This window comes from Psammomys obesus, unplaced genomic scaffold (assembly GCF_907164565.1).
Source record: "Psammomys obesus unplaced genomic scaffold, mPsaObe1.curated_primary_1811, whole genome shotgun sequence".
Taxonomy (NCBI): domain Eukaryota; kingdom Metazoa; phylum Chordata; class Mammalia; order Rodentia; family Muridae; genus Psammomys; species Psammomys obesus.
The window spans coordinates 274,567-300,434 of NW_026590767.1; the positions used below are offsets into that span (position 1 = coordinate 274,567).

The following is a 25,868-nucleotide window of genomic DNA, read 5'->3' on the forward strand; positions in this document are numbered from 1 at the left end:
CCGGGGCCTGCACACAGGACAGCTGCAGGGAGGGACAGCCGGGAAAAGATGAGAAGGAGGGGCGGTGGCAAATCCCCGCCTCCGATCCCTCCCACGGTCCCGCCCCGCCGCGATTATAGCCTATGACTCAGGGCGGAGCTCCGCATCCAACCCTCGGCGGCCGCCAAGTTCTCTGGATGGGACCAGAAGTTTCTAGCCGGCCAGTTGCTGCCTTCCCCTTATCTCCTCCTTCCCCTTTGGCGGCGAGGAGGCTATTTCCAGACACTTCCACCCCTCTTCGGCCACGTCACCTAGTCCTTTAATTCATAAAGGTGCCCGACGCCGGCTTCCCGGACACATCGGCGACGCAGAAGTGCCCGCACTCCACGACCTCGTGACCTGCGCCCCAGCTCCGCGCCCCGGGCGGACCCCAACCCAGCATGAGCGCCGCCACCCAGTCACCCGTGATGCAGATGGCGTCTGGCAACGGAGCCAGCGACCGAGACCCCCTGCCCCCGGGCTGGGAGATCAAAATCGACCCGCAGACCGGCTGGCCCTTCTTCGTGGACCACAACAGCCGCACGACGACGTGGAACGACCCTCGCGTGCCCCCCGAGGGCCCCAAGGTGAGTCGGGCTAGCCGCCCGTCCTCGACGGTCGAGCCAAGGCTACGCGGGTCACCCCGCCCCGCGCCCTGCTGCGCCGGGATGGTCCCTTCCCGTATCCGCCCGGGACAGGCGTCGGGCCCGGAGGAACCTCGGAAGGGCCGGCCCTGGAGGGTAGCCAGCGAGGTGCGGCCCGCGCGGTGGCATCGGGTGCCTTTCAGAGGGCGAAGGGCCGACGGCCGGAGGTGCGGTGCGCCGGGTCCCCGGGAGGGGCGACCGGCTGGGTGAGCGGCCGAGGCCCAGGCCAGGCCCGGCCGCCGCCTCTCCGCCCCGCGCCTCGCTCTGCGTCCCGTACCGGTGGCTCATGGCCAGGCTTGCCGGGCCGCCGAATGGGAATCCTTTGGGGATTTCGCCCTCAAGTTCCGAACTTGGTTCAGGGTTATCTTGACTTTGCTGGATCTTAGGCGTAGAGTGCCCCAGGAGGCTCAAGTAAATAAATCCCCCCCCCAACCCCCGTATTTAAAACTAAACTTGTATTATTGGTTGAAACTGCTTTCAGTTAGAGGGTGTACTGTAGCATCAGAAGACTATTACTTTTTTTCTTTTTTCTTTTTTTTTTTTTCTTAAAAAGACACTTTTTCTGACAGTTTGGAAACTAGAGATCCGCGGCATGGCCTCGCATACTTAGCCATTGCCTTAAGATATCGACTCACACTGGAGAGAAGGAGAATGTATTTTTAATGGCGTAATTCTTCCTTGTTATCGTTGTATTAAAATACGGGAAGTTTATTACCAGAAACAGCTGAGGAGTCTTGTGAACACAGCAGGTGTATGCTTCCTTTGTGGTATATCCAGGCACGTGTTCTTCAACGTCAGGAGCAAGAACGTTTGAAAATACAGTTTGGAAGGAAGCCTGGTGTGGTTCAGGCCTGTCAGAACCCAGGAGGCAGAGGCGGGATGATCTTGAGTTCAAAGCTAGCATGGACTACATAAACAAGAGTCTGTCCAAAAAAAATTAATAAGTAATTAGATTTGGAATGAAGCCAGCCTGTGTTGCAAAATGAGACACTGTCTTTAAAAACAAAACAAAACAAAACAAAAACAATTAAATCTTGAGTGAAGAGCTTACAAATACAAATTTAGGTAGGATTTTTTTTTTCTTGATTTTTCCAGACAGGGTCTCTGTGTAGTGTGGCTGTCCTGGAACTCACTCTGTAGGCCAGGCTGGTCTCAAACTCACATCCTGTCGATTTCTTCCCAATGCTGGGATCAAAGGCCCGCACCGCCACTGCCTGACTAGGTAGGATCTTATAAAGTATAATTAACAAAAGCCATACTTAGTGTACTGATTAGTAATAATTTATGTAAGTTTGATCTTTTAAAAATGAAAAGTTTAGTAAAATAAGGACACTTAAAGACTCTAACTTGGGCCTGGCATAGTGGTGCACACTTTTAATCCCAGCACGAGGAGACAGAGGCAGGCCGATCTCTGAGTTCAAGGCCAGCCTGGTCTAAAGAGAAACCTTGCCTCAAACAAACAAACAAACAAACAAAAGAAGAAGAAATACACTAACTTATTGCTGTCTGGAAAAAAGAAAAGCAGTTAAAAAGTTTATCTATTATTTGAAATTTTCAAAAACTCGACCAAATTAAAAATGTTTTATAATTCATTATTTTAGAAAATTCTACTTTTGTTTTTATGCGTGTGGTGCCGGAATTGAACCCAGGGCCTTGAAAACGCCAGACAGACTCTTTTCCTCACGACTCTTGCTACAGCTCGTGTCCAGCACTGAGCCACATACTTGGTACTTTACATTTACAGGGAATTAATTGTATATTTATTCCTGGAAATTATTAGCACAGGAGGCTGTAATTTGGGGTGGGCATAATTGTATGTATCTTTGTGTGTGTGTCTGTTTCAGCCATTATTGGTAAAAGTTCTCTTTCAGAACTAACCCTCTTTAGACTGTATGGGAAGCAGAAGCCCCACTATGGCGGACAGCTATATTTGAGACCTCCTTCCTGTAGCTACAGGCACAGTCTCAGCCTGCTGTCACCCTGTGTTGAGAGTGAAGATTAAGTTTGAGCGTGTACATGCCGGTACTCAGCCAGCACATTGGAATCTTGCTGTAGCCACTAGGTAGATGCTTTACACTGGATTTTCGTAAATCTGCGCCAGGTAAAGACAAAAACAGCAACAACAAAAGCCAAAAGGAGTTAACATTGTTCTTACACTAAATCAGATGTCTTGGGCTTAAAAATATATATATTGAAAAATTCACCATTTTAGTTTTAAACTTGAAATGTCCCTAGTAGTGTCCTGCTTTGCAGGGAATTCAAGTGTGTTTTTGAAGGTCACCCACCTAGCACCAACAGCAGAGAGAGGGCCAAGTGGGCTGACAAGAGGCGTGTGTGTGTGTGTGTGTGTGTGTGTGTGTGTGTGTGCACGCGCACGCGTGCAGAAGTCAGAAGGGGCTTGAATTTCTGTGAGACTGAAGTGTGAGACCTCTGTGCTGTGCTAGCCTGGATTTTGATGATGGGTAGTGATGAGCTCAGGAGAAGGGTTTTCTTTACCAAATCAATTACTTGAGACAGACTTGCCGGCATGGTCCCAAAGCACAAGGAGAAAATGAACATTTCAGTTGAGGAGCCAAATCCCTCAGTCTGGGCTTCCCTGCTTTCAAACCCAAGCTTTGATGGTCCCAGAACATCTGTGTGACTGGGGCAGTTTCACTAACTTGTGTTGCACCTTACTGGGGGCTACCAACTGGGAAAAACCTTTAACGCTTATATATATATATATATATATCAATTTATATATATAAATTGAGATACATATCAAATCTATCTATCTATCTATCTATCTATCTATCTATCTATCTATCTATCTATATTATGGATGGATGGACGGATGCTGAAGTGTACAGGTGCCCTTAGGGCCCAAAAGGGTGTCACATTCCCTGGAGCTGGATGGAGTTCTAGGTGGTTGTAATCCAACTTGTGAATGTTGGGAATCGAGCTCAGGTCCGTTTGGAGAACAGAAAGCACCCCTAACTGCGGATCCATCTCTCTAGCTCCTGAAATAGGTTTTTGAAGCATGAGAAGGAGCTCCTGCTTAAAACAAAGGCCTATCTGGGAGGAGCTGAGAGACCCTCAGAGCATATCTGCCGTGGCTAGGAGATGCTGTCACTCCATAGAGGTCCCTTCTCTGGATGCTTGCAGTCAAAGCTGGTAAAGATGAGGCCTTCATGGAGAGAAGAAAACCACTCTCCCTTTATGTTGTATTCTGTCTTAAACGTTGTCTTCTCGGGGTTGACTTTTGTTTTCTCTGAAGTGGTTAGAGCAGATCTCCTACCCCTGTTTTCATAATAAACACCCTTGGCGTCGCCTTGGCCCATCCCAGCTGGAGGCAATGATGTCCTCATGCAGACACCTTTGTAAGCAGCCACTCTATGCCTCCATCTTATTTCTCTTCACACTTGGCCTTTCCACCCATCAGGGAGGTCCACACAGGCCGAGGGCTTTCTTTAGAGAGCTTAATGTTTCCTTTGGAGACTGGAGGTGCGTGAACCCTCGCAGCCCCTCCCCAGGGAATAAACAGGCCAGGTACTCTAGAGTGCCCATCCCTTACCAGGCAGACCAGGCCGTCCTTCCTGGAGCAGGGCTGCTCACCTCTGTGGATATGAGGACCATCCCGGCAGTCTCCAGAGTTCTGTTTTTTAATTCAGTTTAATTCCGTGTTTGTGCGACACACACATCACAGTCAGAGGACAACTTGGTAGGAGTGTCTGCATTCGGTCTCCTATGCAGAACTTGGGCCCTCAGGCTTGGTGGTAGGTGCATTTACTCACTAAGCCATCTTGAATGCCCTCCAGGGGAGCATTTTGGAATATACACTGAGGGGCTAGAGAGATGGCTCAGCAGTTAATTGCACTTGCTGCTCTTGCCGAGGACTTGAGCTCATTTCCCAGCACCCACATCCATGTGGCTCACTCCAGTTCCAGGGAATCTGATGCATATAGGAAACCAGACATAAACCATATATAACCTGATAGGTATGTAGACACCCATAAATAACAATGATAGATCTTTGAAAAGAATGCACATTGTAGTTAGTTACTTGCCCCAGTCGACTCCCACCCCATGTTGAATCAGATTGCCCAGAAGAGGACCCAGAAGTAAGTTGTTAAGTTTAGGGGGCTTTCTGGTGATCCTGATTCTGCCACGTTGGTCTTGAAAGCCATAGTGGTCCCTGATTTCGTTTGGCACAGACGGAGCCGCCTGCCAGCACTGCCGGAGCCTGACTGCTGGGGTGACTCTGGGTGTGGTGTGTATGCCTAGGGAGCCTAGATACTTTTGTGCGCAGGGACAGGGTGGCACAGTGGCAGGGTGAGGAGACCACCCTCCACCCCAAACCTGGAGCCTTTGCCCCCCTCCCTCTTCTGTCTTCCAGCATCCCTCACCCACTTTGGCAGATTGTACTTAGTTCTGTGAGAGGGAGAAACATCCTTTCTTGGGAAATGTTTTGAGTTATGATTGAAGTGGAAAGACCCATTTACTCTGCTTCAGGCTCAGCAGAGCCTCCTGTTAGTTCTTTCTAAGATGAGGTCATTTTGCTCCATCTGCATCGATCACAGGCCAGAGCGCCTCTTAGCAGAGTCAGGAAGTGAGCGGCTCTTTCCACATACCCCCCCCCCCCCAGCCTTTCCAGCAAGCCGCAGTTAGGGCTGGAAAGTGGTTTGGTGGGAGGGGATGGGAGCCCGGCCACGTGCCTCAGAAGGGTGTTCATCCAAGACCTTCATTTTCCCTCTAAAGAACAGCCTGTGTGTTTGGCTTGCACAAGAACTAACTGCACCTTGCAGGACACAGTCTGTCCCCCATTTTGCGAAGCAGATTCGCCCTTTATGAGGGTAGAGTTCATACACGAGAGAACTGTGGCAGTGGTTGACATTAGCCAGGGTTGAGAAAACTTAACATCTTGGATGCTGTTGGAGCTGGTGGTGAGTCAGAAAGCTTCATACCACCCCGTGAGGCCTGATTAGCGTGGTCCCTGTTTCTGGAATGGCACATGGTTTCCTTATATAAACCGCTCCACATGTTTTCTTACTGTTAATCGACTTTTAAAAATTTTGTTCTGGTATCTTCCATCCAAAATAGGAAACCATATATAATCCAGACCTGTTCTTTTTTCCCCCACCCCCCTTCTATGTTTTTAATGTGGTCTTAAATATATTAGAGGCCTTATGTAGGAAAGCTGAGAGCTGAACACAGGTCTTGCTTCTCAAGAGCCTTGGAGACTCTTTAGTATTGACAGGAACCCAGGAGAACCCTCATCGGCCCAGCTGTGCTGTTCTCCAGCTCCCTTCCCTTGCTTTACACACAAATCTACTGCTGCCTGAGGCGTTAGGGACTCCTAGCCAGTCACCAGATCTCCTCATGACAGGATTTTTCTGTGTAGCCTTGGCTGTCCTGGATATGAGCTTTTTTAAAAAAAACCTTGTCCCTTTAAATACTCCAGACAGCTCTCCGAGGTGGAAACTATTCCATGACGCAGAGGGATGTACCTGCCTGTGGCTCCAAGAAAGGCTGGCCTGGCATGCCTGCTCCTGGTCCTGTGGAAGAGTGTCAGGCATATTTGCTTGCTTCACCTCTCATACGGAAGCAGGCTGCCCCTGCCCTGCATAGACTCCACGATGCTCTAACTTGCATCTCTTTTCTAAGTGGTGGGCTTTCTTGCTTGGTCCTTTTGGCTCACAGCCCTGCTGAGTTGTTCCAGGCAGAGTCTGTTTCTTCTCAACCTCTCCTTGCCTAACAGAATCTGTGGGCGCAGGATAATGGTTCAATGAAGTATAAACAAAAAGTGTGTCTTAAGCTCTTTGGCAGTCCCTCGGTACAGCCGTGTTGTCCCTGAGCTCCCAGATGTCCCCCAGGAGCTTGTCCCATTAGGCACTTTCTGGATGGCCTTTTCTGTTCAGAGGCCAGTGCTGACTCGCTGGGTCCACCCTTGCAGGTCTGGAGAAGCTGTTTTGTTCCCATCAGTGACACAGCATCTTCATCAGGTCTGTACGGAGGGGCTGAGAGCCCACAGCAGCCAGACGCCGCAGATCCGGAGCTGTGTAGGCAGCAGCAGTGGCCTGGCGAAGGAGTCTCACCATCTTCTTGTGGCTGGCGGGAAGATCAGATGCCATATATAGAAAAACTGTTTACCATCTATCCAGAACCACCTAGAATCACAGATTGCTACCTGTCTGCATCTCTTTTCCCAAGCTCCCTGCATAGGGCTGTGTCCTTCCAACTTTCCTACTGAAAGTTTCTTAATGTTTCTTGGAAAGCAGTTCTTCCTATTCCAAAGGAACTTCTTCAGGATTCACCAAAGAAGTGTAAGGGCTTTTCCCTCAGTTACTTAGAAAAATTTTCTTTTCTTGAACAGTGAATGGATAAGTAAGGAATGGATATTTGAAAAGCCAAGTGGTGGCTGGGCTTGGTGGTGCTGTAAGTAATCCCAGCACTTTGGGAGGCAGCGTCAGGTGGATCACTGTGAGTTTGAGGCCAGCCTGGTCTACAAAGGACAATGAAGGCTAAAAGGGAAAAAAGAAAGAAGCCAAATGGTGGGAGAATTAGAAGGCAACTAAATGCGTAGAAGAAAAGGCATTGGTGGATGCTTTAGCCTTCCGGGTTAGGTCATCAGACAACCCCCCTCATCCATGAGGTGCAGCTGGGGTGTCTCCCCCCCCCATAGCACCCCTGTGCCTGGTGATGGTGAAGTCTTTGAGCCAGGGTGAGTCAGAATGGAGTGAAAAGTCTTTGCTTGCTGCTGCTGCCTTGGCTGGGCCAATGACTCAGCACAGAGCTGTCCCTCCCTGACTTGGAGCACACCCAAACTGAACGTTCAGGTCTGAGCCTCAGCCCAGGAGGAGTGAGATGCTATTCCTCTTGTTTTTTTTTTTTGTTTGTTTGTTTTTTTTTTTTTTTTTTTTTTTGGCCTGGGGAAGATAAAGGGTTTGAAGAGAGGTCACAGGCATCATCCAGGAGTGGCAGGCAAGTGGCAGGGAAAAAGTTATGTGCCCAGCCTTACAAAAATGGGTTCTGGGGTGTTAAGCAAATCACATGCCCTCCATTAGCCTGTTTCTTCCGTAAGAGGGCACAGCAAGCACCACTCTTAACAAGGTAGAGAGAATCAAAGGAGACAGTGAATGAGGGTGCTTCGTTCAAAGCCTATGGACAGTTCCTAGAGATGTTTGCCACGACCCGTGGGAAGGTCTCTGAAGATAGGCGCCCAGCTGACCCTCCCATATAACAGACCTGGCCGTGCATGGGTCTTTCAGACAACACATAGGCCTGAAGTCTTGTCTCTCACAAGCTTGACTTAAATTTGGCTGATTCTCCCTTGGCTGGTGTTCAGATAGCCTTGGAACACTGTAGCGGGTCAGGTGAAGGCTCTTCGTCTTCTGGAGCCTCCATCAGGCCTCTTTGCTCGGTAGGCCTGTTGGTTTATACCAGGGACATCAAAGGGGAGGGGCTACCACACCGTGCTGCATGGAAGTCTTCATTATTTAGCCCGGGTTCCTGGTCGTCTCTGCAGTCCTGAGAACAGTGCCAGGCAGGAACCGGGAGCCCCATTGATGGCAGGAATGAAGGGGGGAAAGGACTGGATGGGAGTGTTTACCTTTCGTCTGGAACAAGACCTTGGGAAGGCTGTGGAAATGCTCAAGGAGTTCCCCCTTCCCCCAATCTCTTTAAATTCAGTTTGCTTCCCGGAGTGGAGCTTCGGGTACTTTTCCATCTGCATTGATTACAGCAATTTTTTTCCTTTTTTTTCCCCCCCAAGAAGAAGCAAGTACTTGATTTTTTTTTTTTTTTCTCCTGAAGTTGTGAGCTTAGGAGCTGAGTGCCTCTTGATTGGACTTCTCCACAGAGCTGTGCACCAGCATGCCTTGTGACTCAAGGTCCATCCCATTCCTTTATCTCAGGTGGAATACCAGAGGAGGGGATGCTGGGGGCTGGCTGTGGGTTCCCAGGAACTCCCTCCAGCAGGGGAAATACCCAGCAGCCACTGCTGGTTATACTTGTTCTAGAACCATATGTGGGCTCCTCTGAGGGATGCGGTGAGAATGTTGAGGTGGTGCCAGCAGATGCTCTGCTCCCACACCAGCCTTTGCATACCCTGGCCTGGCTTTTCTCCCCCTTAGTCTCTGGATGTGTGAGGAGCCCCCGTTCTATGCCTTTACATGCCGTTTCCCAGCAGTGAGGTAGCAGCTGGGAGAAGCGTCTTCTCTTTGGGAGAAGACGGTTCAGGACTTGGACTTTTTGGGGTACTGAGTTGGTTCTGTTCACTTCCAGGTCAGTTCTCAGCATAGACGGTGGCATTCTTCCTAACTGGTCTCCTAAGAGTGAGACGAAAGGGCTTCTAGTTACCAATCATAAGAGGCACCAAAGAACTGGGTTTTGTGATGACAGGCCAACTCTTAGTCTATCAATAACTGTGGAATGAAAGCTTGTGATTGTGTAGGGCAGGGAATAGCTCACTGTTTGTTTACAAAGACTTTCTCACGCCTGATCTCACTTAAGTCATTCAAAAACAGCCAGTGAAGGTGGCATATTCCTATAATCCTTACGCTTGGGAGATGAGAGGCAGGAGGATCATGAGTTCAAGACCATCCTCAGGTACATAGCAAGTTCAAGGCCAAACTGACCTATGTGAAAACTATTTAAAACAAAACAAACACAGGCTTGCTAGGCCAGAGCCTAGCCAGTCCTGAAGATACCTGATAAACCAGGGTCTGATGAAAGCGGAGGAGGTCCTCCCCTATCAGTGGACTTGGAAGGGGGCAGGGAGGAGATGAATGAGGGAGGGTGGGGTTGGGAGGGAATGAGGGAATGGGATACAGCTGGGATACAAGGTTAATAAACTGTAACTAATATTAAAAAAAAATAAAAACGAAAACCGAACAAACATGAGGAACCCCCTGTCAGGTAGGGGAATTTTGCATTACAGGTTTCATCTTCTAAAATACACAAGGGCATCCCTTTTATGAATCCTAGGCTAAAGTGTTTTTCTATTTGAATAACTGGCATATCAGAGCAGGCCTCTGGTCACCTGTGACTCCCAGTTTTCTAGCCAAAAGGTTTTTTTTTTAAAGATTTACTCACGATTAGTTTTAATTAGGTGTGTGTTGTAGGTGCAGGTTTACACATGTTGAGTGCAGTCACTTGCAGAGGCCACAAGAGGACTCTGGATCTCTTGGAGCTGGAATTACAGGCTACTGTGAGACACTAAATGTCGGTGCCCGGAACCGAACCTCGGTCCTCTGTAATAGCAGTGTGGAGTCATCTCTTCAGCCCACGACCTTACCGGGAGTCCCAGACAGAACCTGTCTCTTCAGAAGTGCTGTGAACGGCTTAGAGTGGCATGTGGGTCTAGGTTCTCAGTCCACATTTGCCCGGCGTCTCTCAAGCCCCCAGAAGCAGTGGCGAGCCAGTGTAAGAACTCAGGTGGAACTAAGAATTTTGAGCTTGGCTGTGGGAATGCATAGCTGCTTATGTGTCACATCCGTAGATAAGTCATTTATGTGGCCCCTCAGACCAAACAAAAGGCTGTGATGGGTCACGGAAGCTCAGGTGGCTGCGGAGGGGAGAGTTCTGTCATGTGTCCCCTGCCTGGTAGAGGCGAGCCAAGCTGCTTCACTTCTGCCCTGCTTCACTTCTCCACCGGGAAATCTAGGCTCTCTTTCAAGCCTCTGCCTTTCTCATTGGTGTTAGATGTTCTGAAAATTCAAAGGCTGATCTGGACAAGAGCCCTTTCGGCCTAAAAACCCAGTTAATAGAATGGGTGCTCTACTTAAAACTCCCGGGGCGCGCGTTGGGAGCGCTGACCACTGCCACTGCTCCTGTAATGGGAACTGTGGTTGAAGGCATCAAGCCCACCTTATTAAGAGCCAGGATCCGAGGGCCGCCTACCTAGTGTGTCGGGAACCAACTCTTCATCTGTCCTGAGAAAATGAGTAGGCCAGCTCATGCATGGTCTGCTGAACATGGATGTACCTAGCGGCTGTTCGCTCCACGCCGCTTCTGAGATATGAGGGTGGGGGTGGGGCTCAGCCTTGACTTAGTTTGGGATATAAACCTTTGGGGTACTTTGAGTTCCTGCAATTTCCGGTACATACCTCAGACCCTTACTTCTTCTTACCGGCCCCCTGGGCCCTCTTACCCCAGCTGAGTAAGACTGGCTTGCGACTGACGTAGAGTCTTCATCATTTTTATTTTTATTTTTACTGGGTGCTCCATTGTCTCCAGCAGTCTGAGAACTACTACTTTGTAGAATATTCCTGGACCACCCTGAATTTTATAGCTAAGAAAACCCGGGCCCCAGGAGGGTGTGCGGGCTGCCCGAATGCCACGTGGGTGGGGCCAGAGGCAGGCCAAGGGTAGTCTTTTGGTCAGTAATTTTTTTCACTTACTACAGACATGCAGACAAGCCCAACGCTCACTGAGCTCAGCCTATCTTCAGGCTTTCTTTAATAATAATGTTTTGTGCCTAAAAGGGCATATTTTGGCTCCTCTAGTATTGCTCTTTTTTCTCCCCTGATTTTTTATTCTGGCCGTCTCATGGAGTTGTTTGGTGCCCTAAGATAGACTTTAATGCAATATGCAAACAACAGTGAAATGAGCACATTCGTTTATAAGTTAATGTAGGCAGATAAGTGGAAGTCAGACCCTGAGGCTCTCATTCCCTAATTAGATTTTGCATGTCTTCAGCCAAAGATAAGGCTAAGGAGCTGAGCCGCAGGGAGGTTCCCCGGAAAGAGGGGGAGGTTCCCCGGCTTCTGCTTGGTAGCCGTGCTGGTGCCCAGTCCCTGTCGTGTGCTGGCCCCATACCGCTTCGCCCAGCCCAGATGGAGATTCCTGGGGTCCTCATTGTAGTCGGGGTGTTAGAGGTGATGAGTCTTACCTGAAAGATGCTGGTGTGACTAAAAGGCTGACTTTGGATGTGAGCTTGAGCTTGGGGACACCTCCGAGTGAACTGAAGAGATATGTTTATACAGTACTCAAGAGGAATTACAAGTGTTACACTTTTTTTTTTTTTTGTCATTTGTGCAAGTGCACGTGCACACAGACACAACAAGACCAAAGAAGGCCCAGTGCACCTTGCTGTGGCTGAAGTTATTGTTGTGCTGGATGTGTTACTGACCTATTCTGTGAAGTCATTTGGCTCATCAAAATACTTCTTTCCAAACAAAACCCACCAGAGGGATAAAGGGGAGCCTGGAACTTCTTGGGTGCAGCACTCTTGGTGACGACCAAATGGCATATGTGAATGAATAATTCACACAGATCCAAGAAACCCAGGACTAAAAGGAAAAGCAGCCTCTGGCCAGGCTTTCCTGAATGGCCATCCCTGCCTTCCAGCTGCTGCCAGCCAGCAGTGCCATTCTCAGCTGACTCCAAGCTCAAGACCAGAGTCTTGGTGGAACCTCCCACTTTTCCTCATGTCCTTTCAGCCACAGAGGACTTCCCACCTCCTCTCTTCCCCAGTGAGCTCCCCTGCATGCTCTCACTCCCCACTTATCTATGACTTCTTCCTACACGTCTTGATGTGCTTTAGTTGCTGCTTTTCTTCCATATTGTTATGTCTCCTTTTTGGTTCCTCCTGTCCTGTCGAGGCATCTATTTATACCCTCCCCCTCCAGTCTCATTTTGCTCGGTTTAGCATCTGCTCATGCTCACCATCGTGGTTACCTCCTGACTTCCTCCCTGGACCCAGACCTACCACTTCTGGAAAGACTCAGGTCATATGTTGCCTCTCCTGTCTATGTCCCTATGTGAGCTGGATGGGGCTTCCTCCTTCTCTCCCTTTGCTTTTTCAGCTGAGGTACAAAACACAAGTGAGCTGGATAAGAGGCAAGGTTTTCAGTGCCTGTGATATAGGGGTGGCCTCTAGAAGCCTCCACAATCTGGCCTGACTCTGAGGGGCATAGACTGGGCTGGTGGGGTGGGTGGGCTGTGACAGGGGTGGGCAGTGAACTCACTGTAGTTCAAGGCTGCAGAAGAGTGGAGTATTTAATTGAGTCTGTATACAGACCCAGGTATATACACCTCCCAGATACAGAGAATATTTTCATTAACCCAAGGCTCCTTCCAGAACCTTCCAAGACACTTTTGCAGGTGACCACGTAGATGTCTGTCACCATCAGTTAGCTTTGTCCCTCTGGGTTTCTTTGTTGCTCTTGTGTCTCTTCAGGGAGGGAACTCTGATTTGTTCAGGACCTACTCCAGGTCCCTCTTAAGTGTGTTTTATAAAACTTCACCCTGCTGGGCGTGGTGGCTTACACCTTTAATCCCAACACTCAGGGAGAGGAAGGAAGAGGCAGGCGGATCACTGTGAGTTGAAGGCCAGCCTGGTCTACAAGGAAGTCCAGGACAGCCAAGAGTACACAGAGAAACCTTGTCTCAAAAACAAGCAAATAAACAAAAACCCTCACCCAGTTACGACTACCTACAGCTTTTGCAGAGGACCCTCATTCAGTTCCCAGCACCTATAGTCTGTATAGTTGCTGTAGTCTGCAACTACAGCTCCAGGGGATCTGATGCCCTTCTCAGGTCTCACCATAGTCAATATTTTTAAAAGACCAGGTGTTGCGGGCACACCTATAATCCCAGGCAAAGGCAATCTGATCTCTGAGTTCGAGGCTAACCTGGTCTAGAGAGTGAATACCAGGACAACTGCGGTTACACAGAGAAACCCTGTCTTGAAAAAAGAAAAAGAAAAAAAAAGACCTCAGTTGTGGAGAGATGGTGGCTTAGCAGTTAAGAGCCCCAGATGTTTTTCCAGAGATTGAGCCCTAGCACCCACATGGCCGCCCAGAACTGTTCGTAACTTCAGCCCCTGGGGATCCAGTGCTCTCTTCTGGCCTCTGAGGGTACAGTGTACGTGCGGCGCACATTCTTGCAGGAAACAAACACTAAGGCATACTTTAAATTAAAAATAAAAATAAATCAGAAAGCCGGGCCTGGAGTCACACCCATGTTCCCTGCACCCTGGTGGCTCAAGCAGGAAAATCAAAAGTTTGAGGGCAGCCTGGGCTACCTGTGAGGTCCTGTCACAAACAGGCTCATTCCGGTTATGTAGGGTGCTTGTTGCCTGTTTTTGTTTTATAGGAAAGGAAACCAAGGCTTACAGAGGTAAGGGAAATATCCCCTCTCACTTTTAACTAATGGTGGTCAAAATGAGCTCAGATTCTGGGCAGCCTCCACCGTGGGAAAGCCCCATCTTTCCCTTATACCTCAGCTGCCCCTGCTTTTCAGGTGAAAGTGTTTCCTGTTTGTTTCATGCGTTAATTTGTCTAGTTTTTGAACAGGGTCCCATGTAGTCCAGGCTGGCCTCAAATTCAGTGTGGAGCTAGAGACGACCTTGAACTTGTGATCCTCCTGCCTCCACCTCCCAAGTGCTGGGGTTATAGATGTGCGCCACTGTGCCTGTTTCATATGATACTTAGGGTTGAACCCAGGATTTCCTAGTCCAGCAGCCTACCAACATGAGCTGCATGCCCAGACCTTTAACTTGTCTTCTAAACTCCTTGTTTGATGACCAGCAAGACCCCAGGGGGCCTCTCAGAGTGGTGGCTTGATGTTCACCAGAAGTTGAAGAAGAGGCTAGCTCTGGCTTGCTACATGTCTGGCTATAAGGAGTAGGTCATGGAGGAACAGATTGTTCATGGCCAGAAGAAACAAAAAGCCCCAAGCAGTCCCCAAAAACATATGACAAGACTATGCAAAAACCTTGATTCCAACTGGAAAGAAGGGCACCTGTCCCTTAGAGTGAATGCTTTGCCTAGAAAATATAACAGGATTCTTTGTTGACTCTTGCCAGTTCCCTCTGGTGCATGCCTCATGGCAAGAATTAGATTCTCTCTGTGAGGCCTGGATCTACTCCCAGCTCTTGGGTGACCTGAGAGTTAAACAAGCTAAAATAATGCTGATGTCCCGAGCACGTGGGTATTCTAATCTGAGAGTACCAAGTGCCTGTCTGCCCCTTTCCCCAAGGACACAGTGACACCCTCGCCTTTTCTGTATTTTGGAGGCCCTCCAGGGGCAAGGTCTCAACAGGAGAGAAGCCATGCATAAGCCTGAAAAGGCCACATTCCAGGGCCAGCCACTTAGCCTCCAGACCTGTATATATAGATATAAATCATGGCAGAGTTAATGGTCTTTGGTCTTTTCACCGAAAATGCAAAGCAACCCTCTGAGTCCGTCATTAGTTTTTTTTCCAGTTCTGCAGCTGTAGAAATTACACCCTGACCTCACAGGTCCCCAGCTTTTGACATTTGCTTGCCCTTCTTTGGGAGCACTGCATTGCTGAGGAAGGCCCGCTCTCCCAAATACCGACCTAGCTGGACGCGTGCAAGCGTACAAGTGACACAGCACAGCTCCCCTGGTCTGTGGAAGGACTCTTCTGCTCAGGAAACAGTTGGAGGCTGAGCTGCACAGCCTCTGGTTGAAGAGAGATGTCATTGCCCAGTGAGTGGCTGGCTGGCCTCAGTGTCTGAAATAAGATCTCCCCTGAGGTACATCTGGAACTTGGCCTTCTCAAGGGTCCCAAAATAGCCAGGCCTCTAAAGGGACAACTCTGTGAGAGGACACAAGAAGAACCCCCCGACCGCTCTTGGCCCGAGCAGGGCCGACTTCACGGAAGGGGGAAATGTTCTGTAGAGCTTTCTTAAAGCATGGCAAGGACAAGTTTCCTGGGACCACTGAGGTAGACAGCCACTGTTGCCGAGGAGAGGGATGAGCTCAGTTCCCTGCTGAGCACAGAGCACACGGTGGGACGGGTGGATAGAAAATTACTCAGAGGAGACAGCTGATCAAAAGAAAAGGGGGTTCTGACCAAACAGGATTCTTTTGAGCCAAGGGCGATTGACATCTGCAGGGAAGGAGGTGGGGTGGAGCTGGGAACCTGCTCAGCTGTCCAGTGGCAGGCCAGGAGGGCGGGGGCTTCTGCTCGACCTGACGTAGCTGTTCTTTTGCAATAACTGGATTTTCCGTGGAAACGGCAGAGGTGGGCCTAGGAGAAGGTCCAGTAGCCTTGCTGTAAAGTTTAGCCAGGCAGAGACGCTAATGAGTTGGCCTTGCAAGGCGGGTACGATTAATCCGCCGAATTTGTTCTCTTCTTGCACCACTGCTGCATTCCTGTGTATCTCCCCTTCTTGCAGCTTGTTCTAAAAATATTTCCAAAGAAGCTAGCTCCTGAAACACAGGCAGCACACACACATACACAGAGAGAGAGAACACAGAGTGCACACAGCACAGAAGCATACATGCTTCTCCAGAAAGTTTGTCAAGTGACGGTTTGTGTTTGGATCAGATACAAACTGTGTGGATGGGAAATGTGAGAGCTTTATCGGAATCTCAGAAGTTTGCTGCAGTTTAGTAGTTGGAGTTGAGTCTCCCCGGGACCACCTGGCTTCAGCCTCTGAGGGTGTGCAGAGGCAGCTTGCTGCCGTCTGCTGCCCTACTGCTGTCACCTGGGAAAAAACCCGTCTCACCACTGGGGGAAACTGAGACCTCCCTTGTGCTTCAAACAGATACTTTGACTTCCAGATGCACCTCGTCTTTTTGTTGTTGTTTTGTTTTGTTTCTCCGGAGACAGGTTTTATTATATAGCCCTGGCTAGCCAGGGCTCCAAGTCACAGAAACCTGTCCACTTCTGCTTCTCAAGTCCAGGGATTAAAGGCGTGCACCACCATCCCCAGGACCTATAAACCTTTAAACTGTCTGACACAGTAGATTCTGGGAACCCGGAGAAAGCAGGGCCAGGGAAGCAGTCCAGGCCCCTATGCTCAGCTAGCCTGGCTAAAGTGTGAGGCCCAAGTCCCTTGGGAAGGTCAGAGCCCCTCAGCACCCCCCCCTCCCTCCCAGGGGCCTCACTGTCCTGTTTCTAACCAATCTTTGTTTCTCCTTACTTTATTTTAGGAAACCACATCCTCTGCCAATGGTCCTTCCCGAGAAGGCTCCAGGCTGCTGCCCACTAGGGAAGGCCACCCAGTATACCCCCAGCTCCGACCAGGCTACATTCCCATTCCTGTCCTCCATGAAGGCTCTGAAAACCGGCAGCCACACCTTTTCCATGCCTACGCCCCACCTGGGGTGCAGCGGTTTCGGACCGAGGCAGCAGCGGCTGCCCCGCAGAGGTCCCAATCTCCTTTGCGAGGAGGCATGACAGAAGCCACCCAGCCAGATAAACAGTCCGGACAGGTGCCAGCAGCTGCAGCAGCTCAGCCCCCGGCTGCCCATGGACCTGAGGTAAGAAGAGACCTGGTTCGTGCTGGGCCAGATAGCTACCAGGTAGCACACAGGGCTCAGGCCAGCCCTGCGGCATAGGTGGTTCTCTGTTGCCAAAGCAGCTGGTGGCCTCACATTGTCCCCCGAATCTTAAACCTGTGGTTTTCATATGGCCAGACATCGCACAGCTAATGTTTGGAGTAAAGGAATTGGCACCAAGATGGTAGCTGCAGTGGCTGAAATGCGTAGAGGTAGAGGCAGTTCAGCCAGGTGCAGCTGCCTGTCTTCCCAGATGAGCATTCCTTATTCACACGGGGCTCTCTGCTTCAGAGAGAGTTCTGAGTTATTCTGTTTAGATCTTTCGGGTACATTTTGGACCTATGCTGGGGATGAAGTCAGGACGGCAGCTCTGTCTTCAGAGCGCGCCACTGAAGGAAATCCAGCATGAAGTCAGAAGGGTGGCAGCTCTAAGACTTGAGCCCTGAAGCTCAGCGCTGCAAGGTTTGGTACTAGGGGAAGAGGATTACTCATTCATTCCTTTCTGAGCTGAGACCTGGTAGGGTTCCTAAGTAGCCAAACCCTCTCGGTCATCCTGTCTGCAGCTCATTTCCTGGGCCCACTGGCATTGTTCTTGTGTATAAGCCCTCATTTCCTGGTTGCGTGGGAGTCCTGATTGTTTCTGACTCCTACATCTATTCACGCTTGCCATCCTGGGGTGAAAATCATAGTTGATTTTGAGGTCTCTCTTCTCCCTGAGAGCTGCACTTCCTATGTCTGTCACGCTCTTGCAGTACACATCAAAACGACACATCAGAGATCTTAGAAAATGTAAACTAACAAGGCCTTTAGTGGCAAGCCACCAGGAGAGCCATTTTCTTCACCTTCTGGATAACTAGAAGGTCGATTAGAAGAGAAAGGGATCTGGCCTGCACCTAGACACAGGCAGCTCCCAGATGCTCCACCAAGTTCTCCAATAACAGGTTAAGAGGAAATAAGGGGACATTCAGTAACAGCAAACACGGTGGACCACGCCCTCCCTGTGCACGCTGCTGCCTGCCAGGGCCTGTACACGGATGCTTTCGGTTAATCCTCAAAGCCTCCCAGGGAGGTGGCCAAGCAGGCTTCCTTTTTCCTGTTTCAGGAGAGGCACAGAGAACTGTTGTTTGAGCCTTTTTATTTCAGAGATGTGGGCGCCTTGAGCGTGCTAGGCAGGTGACCTGTGTCCCCAGCCCTTCTAGTCCTTAACACTGTATCTGTTAAGTGGAGGGGTGCTGGAGATTGAAGCCAGGGCATCAGACACACTGAGCCCTTGCTCCCTCACAAAGGAACACACCGCCCTTATCCTCACTTTGAAAATGGAAACGTTTATCGCAGGAGGGCTTTGGGAAATGTGTTGTCCCAGCCAAGTGGTGCCCGGTGGAAATGTCGAGTGCCAGGGTCATTCACGGCACCATGCCTCTACCCTTTGTCTCTTCCAGCGTTCTCAGTCACCAGCGGCCTCTGACTGCTCGTCGTCATCCTCCTCAGCTAGCCTGCCCTCCTCCGGCAGGAGCAGTCTGGGTAGCCACCAGCTGCCCCGGGGCTACATACCCATTCCCGTGATACACGAGCAGAACGTCACCCGGCCGGCAGCCCAGCCCCCCTACCACCAAGCCCAGAAGACCCACTACCCAGCCCAACAGGGTGAATACCAGACCCACCAGCCTGTGTACCACAAGATCCAGGGGGACGACTGGGAGCCCCGGCCACACCGGGCAGCCTCTCCATTCAGGTCACCTGTCAGAGGCGCGTCCAGCCGGGAGGGCTCTCCAGCCAGAAGCGGCACACCGGTTCACTCCCCCTCGCCCATCCGTGTGCACACCGTGGTTGACAGGCCTCAGGTATGGAGTCGGGTTGACAGAAATACAGATGGCTGAAGCAGGCCGAGGGGTTCTGCCGATGCGCTGGGATTCCTCAAAGCCCTGCCCTGTCAGCTCAGGTGTAGCTAGACACAAAGCAGATTTCTAGAAGTTGCTGGTCCTTGGTGAAAAGGCAGGACAGGGACTATTGAACCCTCAGGACTCTCTGCAGCTTTTTCTCGGCTGATTGCTCCCTGTTGCAGCCGCTCTAGGGGAAGGGGGGAGAGCGTGGTAGTACTGTCACCCAGGGTTGTCGTCCTCATTCCTATGACCATGTTCCTTGACGTGCACCACACCTTTCCTGGTCTCCCCACGGCCCCACTCACATTCCAACCACAGGGTGGTCTCCAGTTTAAGAGGTACATTGTCTCCCTTTCTCTATTCTACAAGCCCATTCTCTTGATCCCTCTGGGCGTTTGCCCAGGCTAGACCTCTTCTATAGCATACCAGCGCAGTCCCTTATCTCCCTGCCCTCCAAGGGCTTGGCCCAGCTGGTCTCTTCCCAGAAGGCGACTCCTTTCTCCATGCTTTGCACGAGTTCCTTAGGGTTCAGTACCTTACTATTCTGTGCAAACCAAATGATCCTCTTAACTCTTAAGCTCTGAGCCTGACAGCAAGGAACCATGTCTGAGACATTCCCCTCCCTTTACATGAGGGCCCTGTGGTCCCTGGCTGATGGACAGTAGTGGGTAGCCACTCTGGTCTGCTGGATAGCGTGGGCACAGCCCCGCTCACCCTCCGGGGAAGCTGGGGAGAGGTGTCACTGAAACTGAACAGCCCGCAGCTTAGAGGGGGACACTCAGTGTCCTCAACTGTAAGACGAGATGAATTATTCCTTATCATGGTTTTTAAAGTGAACGCTCCCTATCTACAAATGTGAAATATCTTTTTCCTGCAAACAGTGGTATTGTCAAAGTCCCTGAAACAGAAAACCCTCATCTTTTTGTGTTAGCACGTGTGTGGTGTGCATGCATGCCTGTGCGTGATACTTGTTTTGTGTATGTGCATGCACATCCCTGTGAAGGCCCCGGTTGACTTGTCTTCCTCAATCGCTGTGCACCTTTTGTGTTGAGGCAGGGCCTCTCACTGGAACCCAGAGCTTACCAGAGCAAGCTAACTAGTCTAGCTAGCTTGCTGGCTCTCTGCTTCCTGAGCGCTGGGATTACAGGTGGACTGCCACACCCGTCCAGATGTTATGTGGGCCCTGAGGGCCCAAACTGTGGTTCTCACATGTATACAGCAGGTGTTTGACCTGCTGAGTCATCTCCCCGGCACTCTCTTTAGCTTTTCTATTTGGAAACAATATCCACCTTTCTGAAGAGCTGTAAGACTCCTAGAAGTCCCATGTGCCCTTCACCCATGCTCAGTGTTTTGTTTTGCTTTGTTGAGACAGTCTCTCATGCAACCAAGGCTGGCTCCAAAGTTGCTCTGTATCTGAGGATGACTTTGAGCTTCTGATTGTCCTGCTTCTATTTCCCTGGTGCTAGGGTTACGGGGTGCACTACTGTGTCCAGTTTACGTGGTGCTAGTATCGAACCCAAGGCCTTTTACACACTAGTCAAACACTGGCAGCCGAGCTACATCCCCAGCGCCCCCTCCCGCCCCTGTTAATGCTTGCCTCAATCACTTTCTGTCACTTCTTTCTTAAGTATCATGTACTTATTTATTTTTATTTTATGTATATTGTTATTTTGACTTCATGTATGTCTGGGTGAGAGTATGAGATTCCCCTGAAACAGGAGTCACAGACAGTTGTGAGCCGCCATGTGCTGGGGATTGAACCCAGGTCCTCTGGAAGAGCAGTCCATGCACTTAACTGCTGAGCCATCGCTCCAGACCTCATCTACTTAATTTAACTGTATGAGGCTTACTTGCAAATAGGCCCTTTTACTCCTGAATACTTCAGCGAATATTTTCCTAGGAAACAACCATAGTAGAATGGTTCCGGAAATGTAATATTCTTGCAATGGCATTATCCGGTATACTATCCACTTTCAGATTTCATTCCCAGAACTTTCCCATTTTGGGATTTGACCCAGGACTGCAAACAACGACATTAGGCGTCACTTCTCTTTAGTTTCTGGAACTGTTCCAGCCTCTCATGCTTTCATGGCCTTGACACGTGCCCTTTCCTCCGTGTTTACCCTTGTACAGTGCTTTTAAAACCCAAAGTGCAGGGGCATGGTGAGTAGTGAGGGCTGATGTGGAGCAAAAGGCATTCGGTGGAGGAGCTTGCCAGTGAGGTAGCATTGAGGTAGCACGCCACTCAGGATCCGTGCTTGCACTTAGTCACCTAGAAGAGAGTGCCCATTTGTAGTGAGAATCTTCCTCAGGCCTGCCCATCTTTCCTCTAGTCAGTGGGGAAGCATTTCATCCTAGTTTGACCTCTGTCGACATTAATCTTGGCAGCCTTTCTTTTATATCTTGTTCAAAGAACCGTTTTTAGAGCTTTCAAGGATTTAACTTCTCTGAACATTAAAACTGAATTAACGTTTTTACTTGGGGTTAGAATAGGGCAACATTTCTTCCCAGTTGATAAAACTGGGGCCATGTGAGGGTTTTAGAGTCCAGGTGTTTATTCTCAGAGATGCTGGAAGAGCCCTGCTTGGTTACCATTCGGCACGTAGTTCATATTTTAAAATGTGACCATGACCTCCAGTCCCGGAAGGGCTGTGCAGCCAGAGGCCAGGGTTAAGCATCAATATGCAGGGGCCGAGTCTTTGAGGGTTAACTATTTTGAGCATCTTGCTTATTTGAAAACAAACAAATAAGCAAGACAAAACAAAAACAGAACTGAACAGAAACCACTGGGTTTTTAGAAGTCACCCTTGAAAGGTGCCCGGGGAGTTGAGACTTGATGCAGCCGGAGCTGCGACAGGGTCTCCGGCTGAGGGCTGAGTTGGAGTCACTCGGGAAGTGCTCTGAGCGAACGCCAAGAGCAGCCCGAATGCTGCTTCACTCATGAAAACTACAGGGGCTCGCTTTTCCTTGCCCACAAGGCTGCCGTCTTCAGGAGGCAGCCGGGTGGTGAGCCGATCACTGCCAGCTTGGCAGATAACCTGTCACACGCACGAGCACCACCTGGTTTGTATTTCAGCTATTGGCTGATCTTAAGAATGCCTTGCTAAGGCATTGAGAGATGGCTCAGCTCTGCAGAGCTGATGGCTCTCATTACCCGTGAGGGTGTCTCACCACTGCCTGTAACTCCAGTTCCGGGAGAAGGGCACACGACATGCATATAGTTCACATATACATAAATAAAAATACATTAGATCTTGTATGAATGTGGTTTTCTAGGCTCAGTGGATAAAAAGCCTGCCTGGCAAGCCCGACAGTCCAAGTTCAGCTCCTGGAACTCAAAAAAAGATGGCAGGCCAGAACTCCAAAAGTGGTCCTCTGGGGGCAGGGATGGGGAATGTTCCTCTGAGACCCACACGCACACCATGGAACAAATGCCTGAACACACCCAATAAAGTTAATCCTTGCTGCTTGCCATTAGCTATAAAGTATTGCTTTAGACAGCTATTGAAAGTTTTTGTCCTCTTTCTCAGCAGCCCATGACCCATCGAGAACCTTCACCTGTCACCCAACCTGAAAACAAACCAGAAAGTAAGCCAGGCCCAGCTGGACCAGATCTCCCTCCTGGCCACATCCCCATTCAAGTGATCCGCAAGGAGGCAGACTCTAAGCCTGTTTCCCAGAAGCCACCTCCTCCTGCTGAGAAAGTAGAAGTAAAGGTCTCCTCTGCCCCAATTCCTTGTCCTTCTCCGGGCCCTGCCCCTTCAGCTGTCCCTACTTCCCCCAAGAATGTGCCTACAGAACAGAAGGCCGCTCCCAGCCCGGCCCCTGCAGAAGCTGCACCCCCCAAATTAGGGGAAGCTGAATCCCTTCCAAAGCATCCAGGCGTGCTGAAGGTGGAAGCCATCCTGGAGAAGGTGCAAGGCCTGGAGCAGGCCGTAGACAACTTTGAAGGCAAGAAGACTGATAAAAAATACCTGATGATCGAAGAGTATTTGACCAAAGAGCTGCTGGCTCTGGATTCCGTAGACCCCGAAGGACGAGCTGATGTCCGGCAGGCCAGGAGAGATGGCGTCAGGAAGGTTCAGACCATCTTGGAAAAACTGGAGCAGAAAGCAATCGACGTCCCGGGTCAAGTGCAAGTCTATGAACTCCAGCCCAGCAATCTTGAGTCCGAGCAGCCGCTGCAGGAAATCATGGGCGTGAGTGCCACAGCAGCAGACAAGGGGAAGAAAGGTCCTGAAAATGAAGATCCACAAACTGAAGGTCAACAGCTGGAAGCCAAAGCAGCCGCACCTCCAAATCCCAGCAACACAGCCGACTCAGCTGGCGACTCGGCTGCTCCCTAGTGTCCTGTTGGAGCATCAGGACTGACTGACAGTGTGCTGTAGAGACTTTTAAGTTGCATGCACTGTGGGACTTGCTTTCAGTTGGTTCTCATTATTCATAGCCACTTGGTATGCAGTAATTAGCGGTGGAGGTAAAGCCACTAACAAAGGGTTGGTTTTTTTTTTTTTTTTTTTCTGTATTATCTGTACAAATAAAGAAGTTGCCTGTTTCAGAAGTCTAGCCCCTCTGCTTGTTTTGGGGGGCCTTTCTGAGCATGGGTACAATGAGTGAGCCATGGCTTTGAGCTCTCTTTCTGTAGCTCTGGACTGAAGGCGTTTTGGGGTTGGGGGGTTAGGCAGAGAGTTACAGGAATATGAAACCCGTTTTTGAGACATGTTGCCCTTTTGATGGGATAATCTTCATCTCATTACTGAAATAACTAACTTTAGCTAGAATGAGATGTGCAAGGCGACATAGGAATATCTATACGTTGGAATGGCTTTAATGTTAGATTTTCAGGGGGAGGAAAAATAAAGTGATTATATAACTCTCAAGGTGGTTTTTGTGGTTTCTGAAAGTTTCAAGAGTGCAGATAGCATGAAGGTTGTTCCAGGGCTGGGAATGTAGCTCAGTGGGTGAAATGAGGACCCCACATGTTGAAAGTTGGGCACAAGTAGCCCCACAGGGCTGTCACCCCAGTGCTAGGGAGGCAGAGACTAGGATGCCCACAACTCACTAGTCAGCCTTGCTCGATGAACTAGTGAGCCACAGGCTCAGAGAGCTTCTGTCTCACAAAATGAGGTAGAGAGCAACTGAGGGTGACTCCCCGTGTTGACCCCTTGATCTCTCTTTTTTTTTTTTTTTTTTTTTTGACCGGGTTTCTCTGTGTAGCCTTGGTTATCCTGGCTTTGTAGACCAGGTTGGCCTTGAACTGACAGAGGTCTGCCTGCCTCTGCCTCCCAGAATGCTGGGATTACAGTAATACCCCACCATGCCTGGCTATAGTGGCCAGGACTGCCAAGGCTAGAGAGACCCTGTCTCAAAATAAATTCCACTGTCCAAGAGACTGCTAAAACATGCAGCCTATTACTGTTGTTCCCCTGTTGCCCTCCAGAGGTGAGGTAGAAGGTAAGTCTGAATACATCATGCCCTTCAGAAACAGGACCCAGAGGCCTCTAATCTGGAACTTACCTGAATGCCCCTTCCCTGAGGACTGGCTTTCACAGAAACAGAAGGCACCATGCAAGCTTCCAAAGGAGGGAGGCAGCCAACAGTCCTGCCCTGCTAGGATGCTTATGAACCACGTCAACAATCAGCACAGCTCAAAACCCTAAGGGTGAAGTAGTGGTGCGCATATCTTGGTGGTAACCAACAGCTCTCCGGTTGAATCTGAGACCTCCTCAACGAGAGAAAGAAAACATGCTTGGTACTGGAAACCTAGGCAACTACTCAGTGCCAATGAAGTCATGGTTATTAGAGGAGAACTTACAACAACTGCTCTATTAAACCAGCATAAGCACTAACTGCATTCTAAATATTTGTCCTTATACCCACAGATAAGTGTAGTCTTCAGCCTTCATCAAGGAAACTGCAACAGTAGACAGCTACAGAAAACCTCAACTGATCAAAATGCAGAGTTGTGGTGTTCAGGCCTAATGGATACATCTACAAAACACTTCCTCACCTGAGGTTCAGGGAAAATTGCAGAGGACCAGAAAGATCCTGAGATGAGGATCAGGAAGTTTTCTGTGTGATTGTGTCTCCTAGTAATGTCAGAGGCTACACCCATAAAGTCTCACCAACATGGCTGCCTAAACATAAGCTGAACACAAACAACACTAATAAACATGACAAAGTGGACAGGGACAACAAAGGAATATGCAGACAAAGCAAGTTGTATTTAGGGATGTACTATATATACATATACATGCATGCAGTAACAACGAAAAAAATAGGTCATGAATGTGAAGGAAACAAAGGATCTATGGGAGGGCTTGGAGAAAAAAAAGGTGTAGTTGGAGTTTGCTACTTTGTGGGTTCTTTTCCCCATCTTTTATCCCCCTGGATTCACCCCATATCATTAGTCAAGAGAGAAAGGACAGAGGGGGGAGAGATCCTTGAATCTAAAACCCCAACACCACTCCCACCTCCCACCAACCCCACCTATCAGGGCTCTGAAAAGTTCCCAGAATTCCAAACGTCACACATCACAGAAACTCTGCAGCTGGCAAAACCATGGCTCTGCACGCTAGAGCACAAGGCAAATCGAAGTCAGCTGCTGTGGACAGTCCAAGGCAGCCCCATATCCCCACACCTGGGATTGAAATGAAAACACGTTCTTACAATATTTCTGTGTTCTTTTAAAGAAACCAAAATTCCAGATTTCTCACTATCGAAGAGTTGTCATTATAATCACAAAAGGAAAAAAAAAAAAAAAAGTAAAGCTTGGGAAAGATCATAGCCACCCTGACCCTCGACCCCTGTGTGGGGATGTGTTCAGTTTTCTGCCTTCTTTCTTCACATACCGCCTACCCAACTTGCCAAATGATGGAAAGGAAGAGAGGGACCTGAGACATTGAAACACGCGTGTGTGCTGACTTCAGAGCCCCACGCTGAGCTCCTCATGACTATCCTGAGGTTAATATTGGTGCCTGACGATGCCACACAAAAATACACACTGCTGTACTTGCCACTCGTAGCTTGCTGAGAAAGGCTGAAGTCATGCTGGTGGGGTTCTGCCAACATCATTCCCTCACCAGGGGAG

The 25,868-nt window shown here is 49.6% G+C and overlaps 1 protein-coding gene across 2 annotated transcripts; it reads left to right on the forward strand.

Annotated features, from left to right (window-relative positions):
• The first annotated feature begins 146 nt into the window (after window positions 1-146).
• Bag3 (BAG cochaperone 3) lies at window positions 147-23,658 on the forward strand. Of its 2 annotated transcripts, none has more exons than XM_055608948.1 (4): window positions 147-605; window positions 16,551-16,880; window positions 18,338-18,739; window positions 22,309-23,658. In XM_055608948.1, the coding sequence occupies exons 1-4, from the start codon at window positions 420-422 to the stop codon at window positions 23,122-23,124; spliced, it is 1,734 nt and encodes a 577-aa protein (XP_055464923.1). In that variant the 5' UTR covers window positions 147-419; the 3' UTR covers window positions 23,125-23,658. The 2 variants fall into 2 exon arrangements, with proteins under 2 accessions (XP_055464923.1, XP_055464924.1); XM_055608949.1 differs by having other exon boundaries at window positions 22,312-23,658.
• Window positions 23,659-25,868: the final 2,210 nt, after the last annotated feature.

Bases quoted from the DNA above. Each gene is read 5' to 3' on its own strand.
- Bag3 (XM_055608948.1), top strand. From the start codon at position 420: ATGAGCGCCGCCACCCAGTCACCCGTGATGCAGATGGCGTCTGGCAAC. The intron at 606-16,550 runs GTGAGTCGGGCT...ACTTTATTTTAG, and splicing joins TGCCCCCCGAGGGCCCCAAG to GAAACCACATCCTCTGCCAA. The intron at 18,740-22,308 runs GTATGGAGTCGG...CCTCTTTCTCAG, and splicing joins CCGTGGTTGACAGGCCTCAG to CAGCCCATGACCCATCGAGA.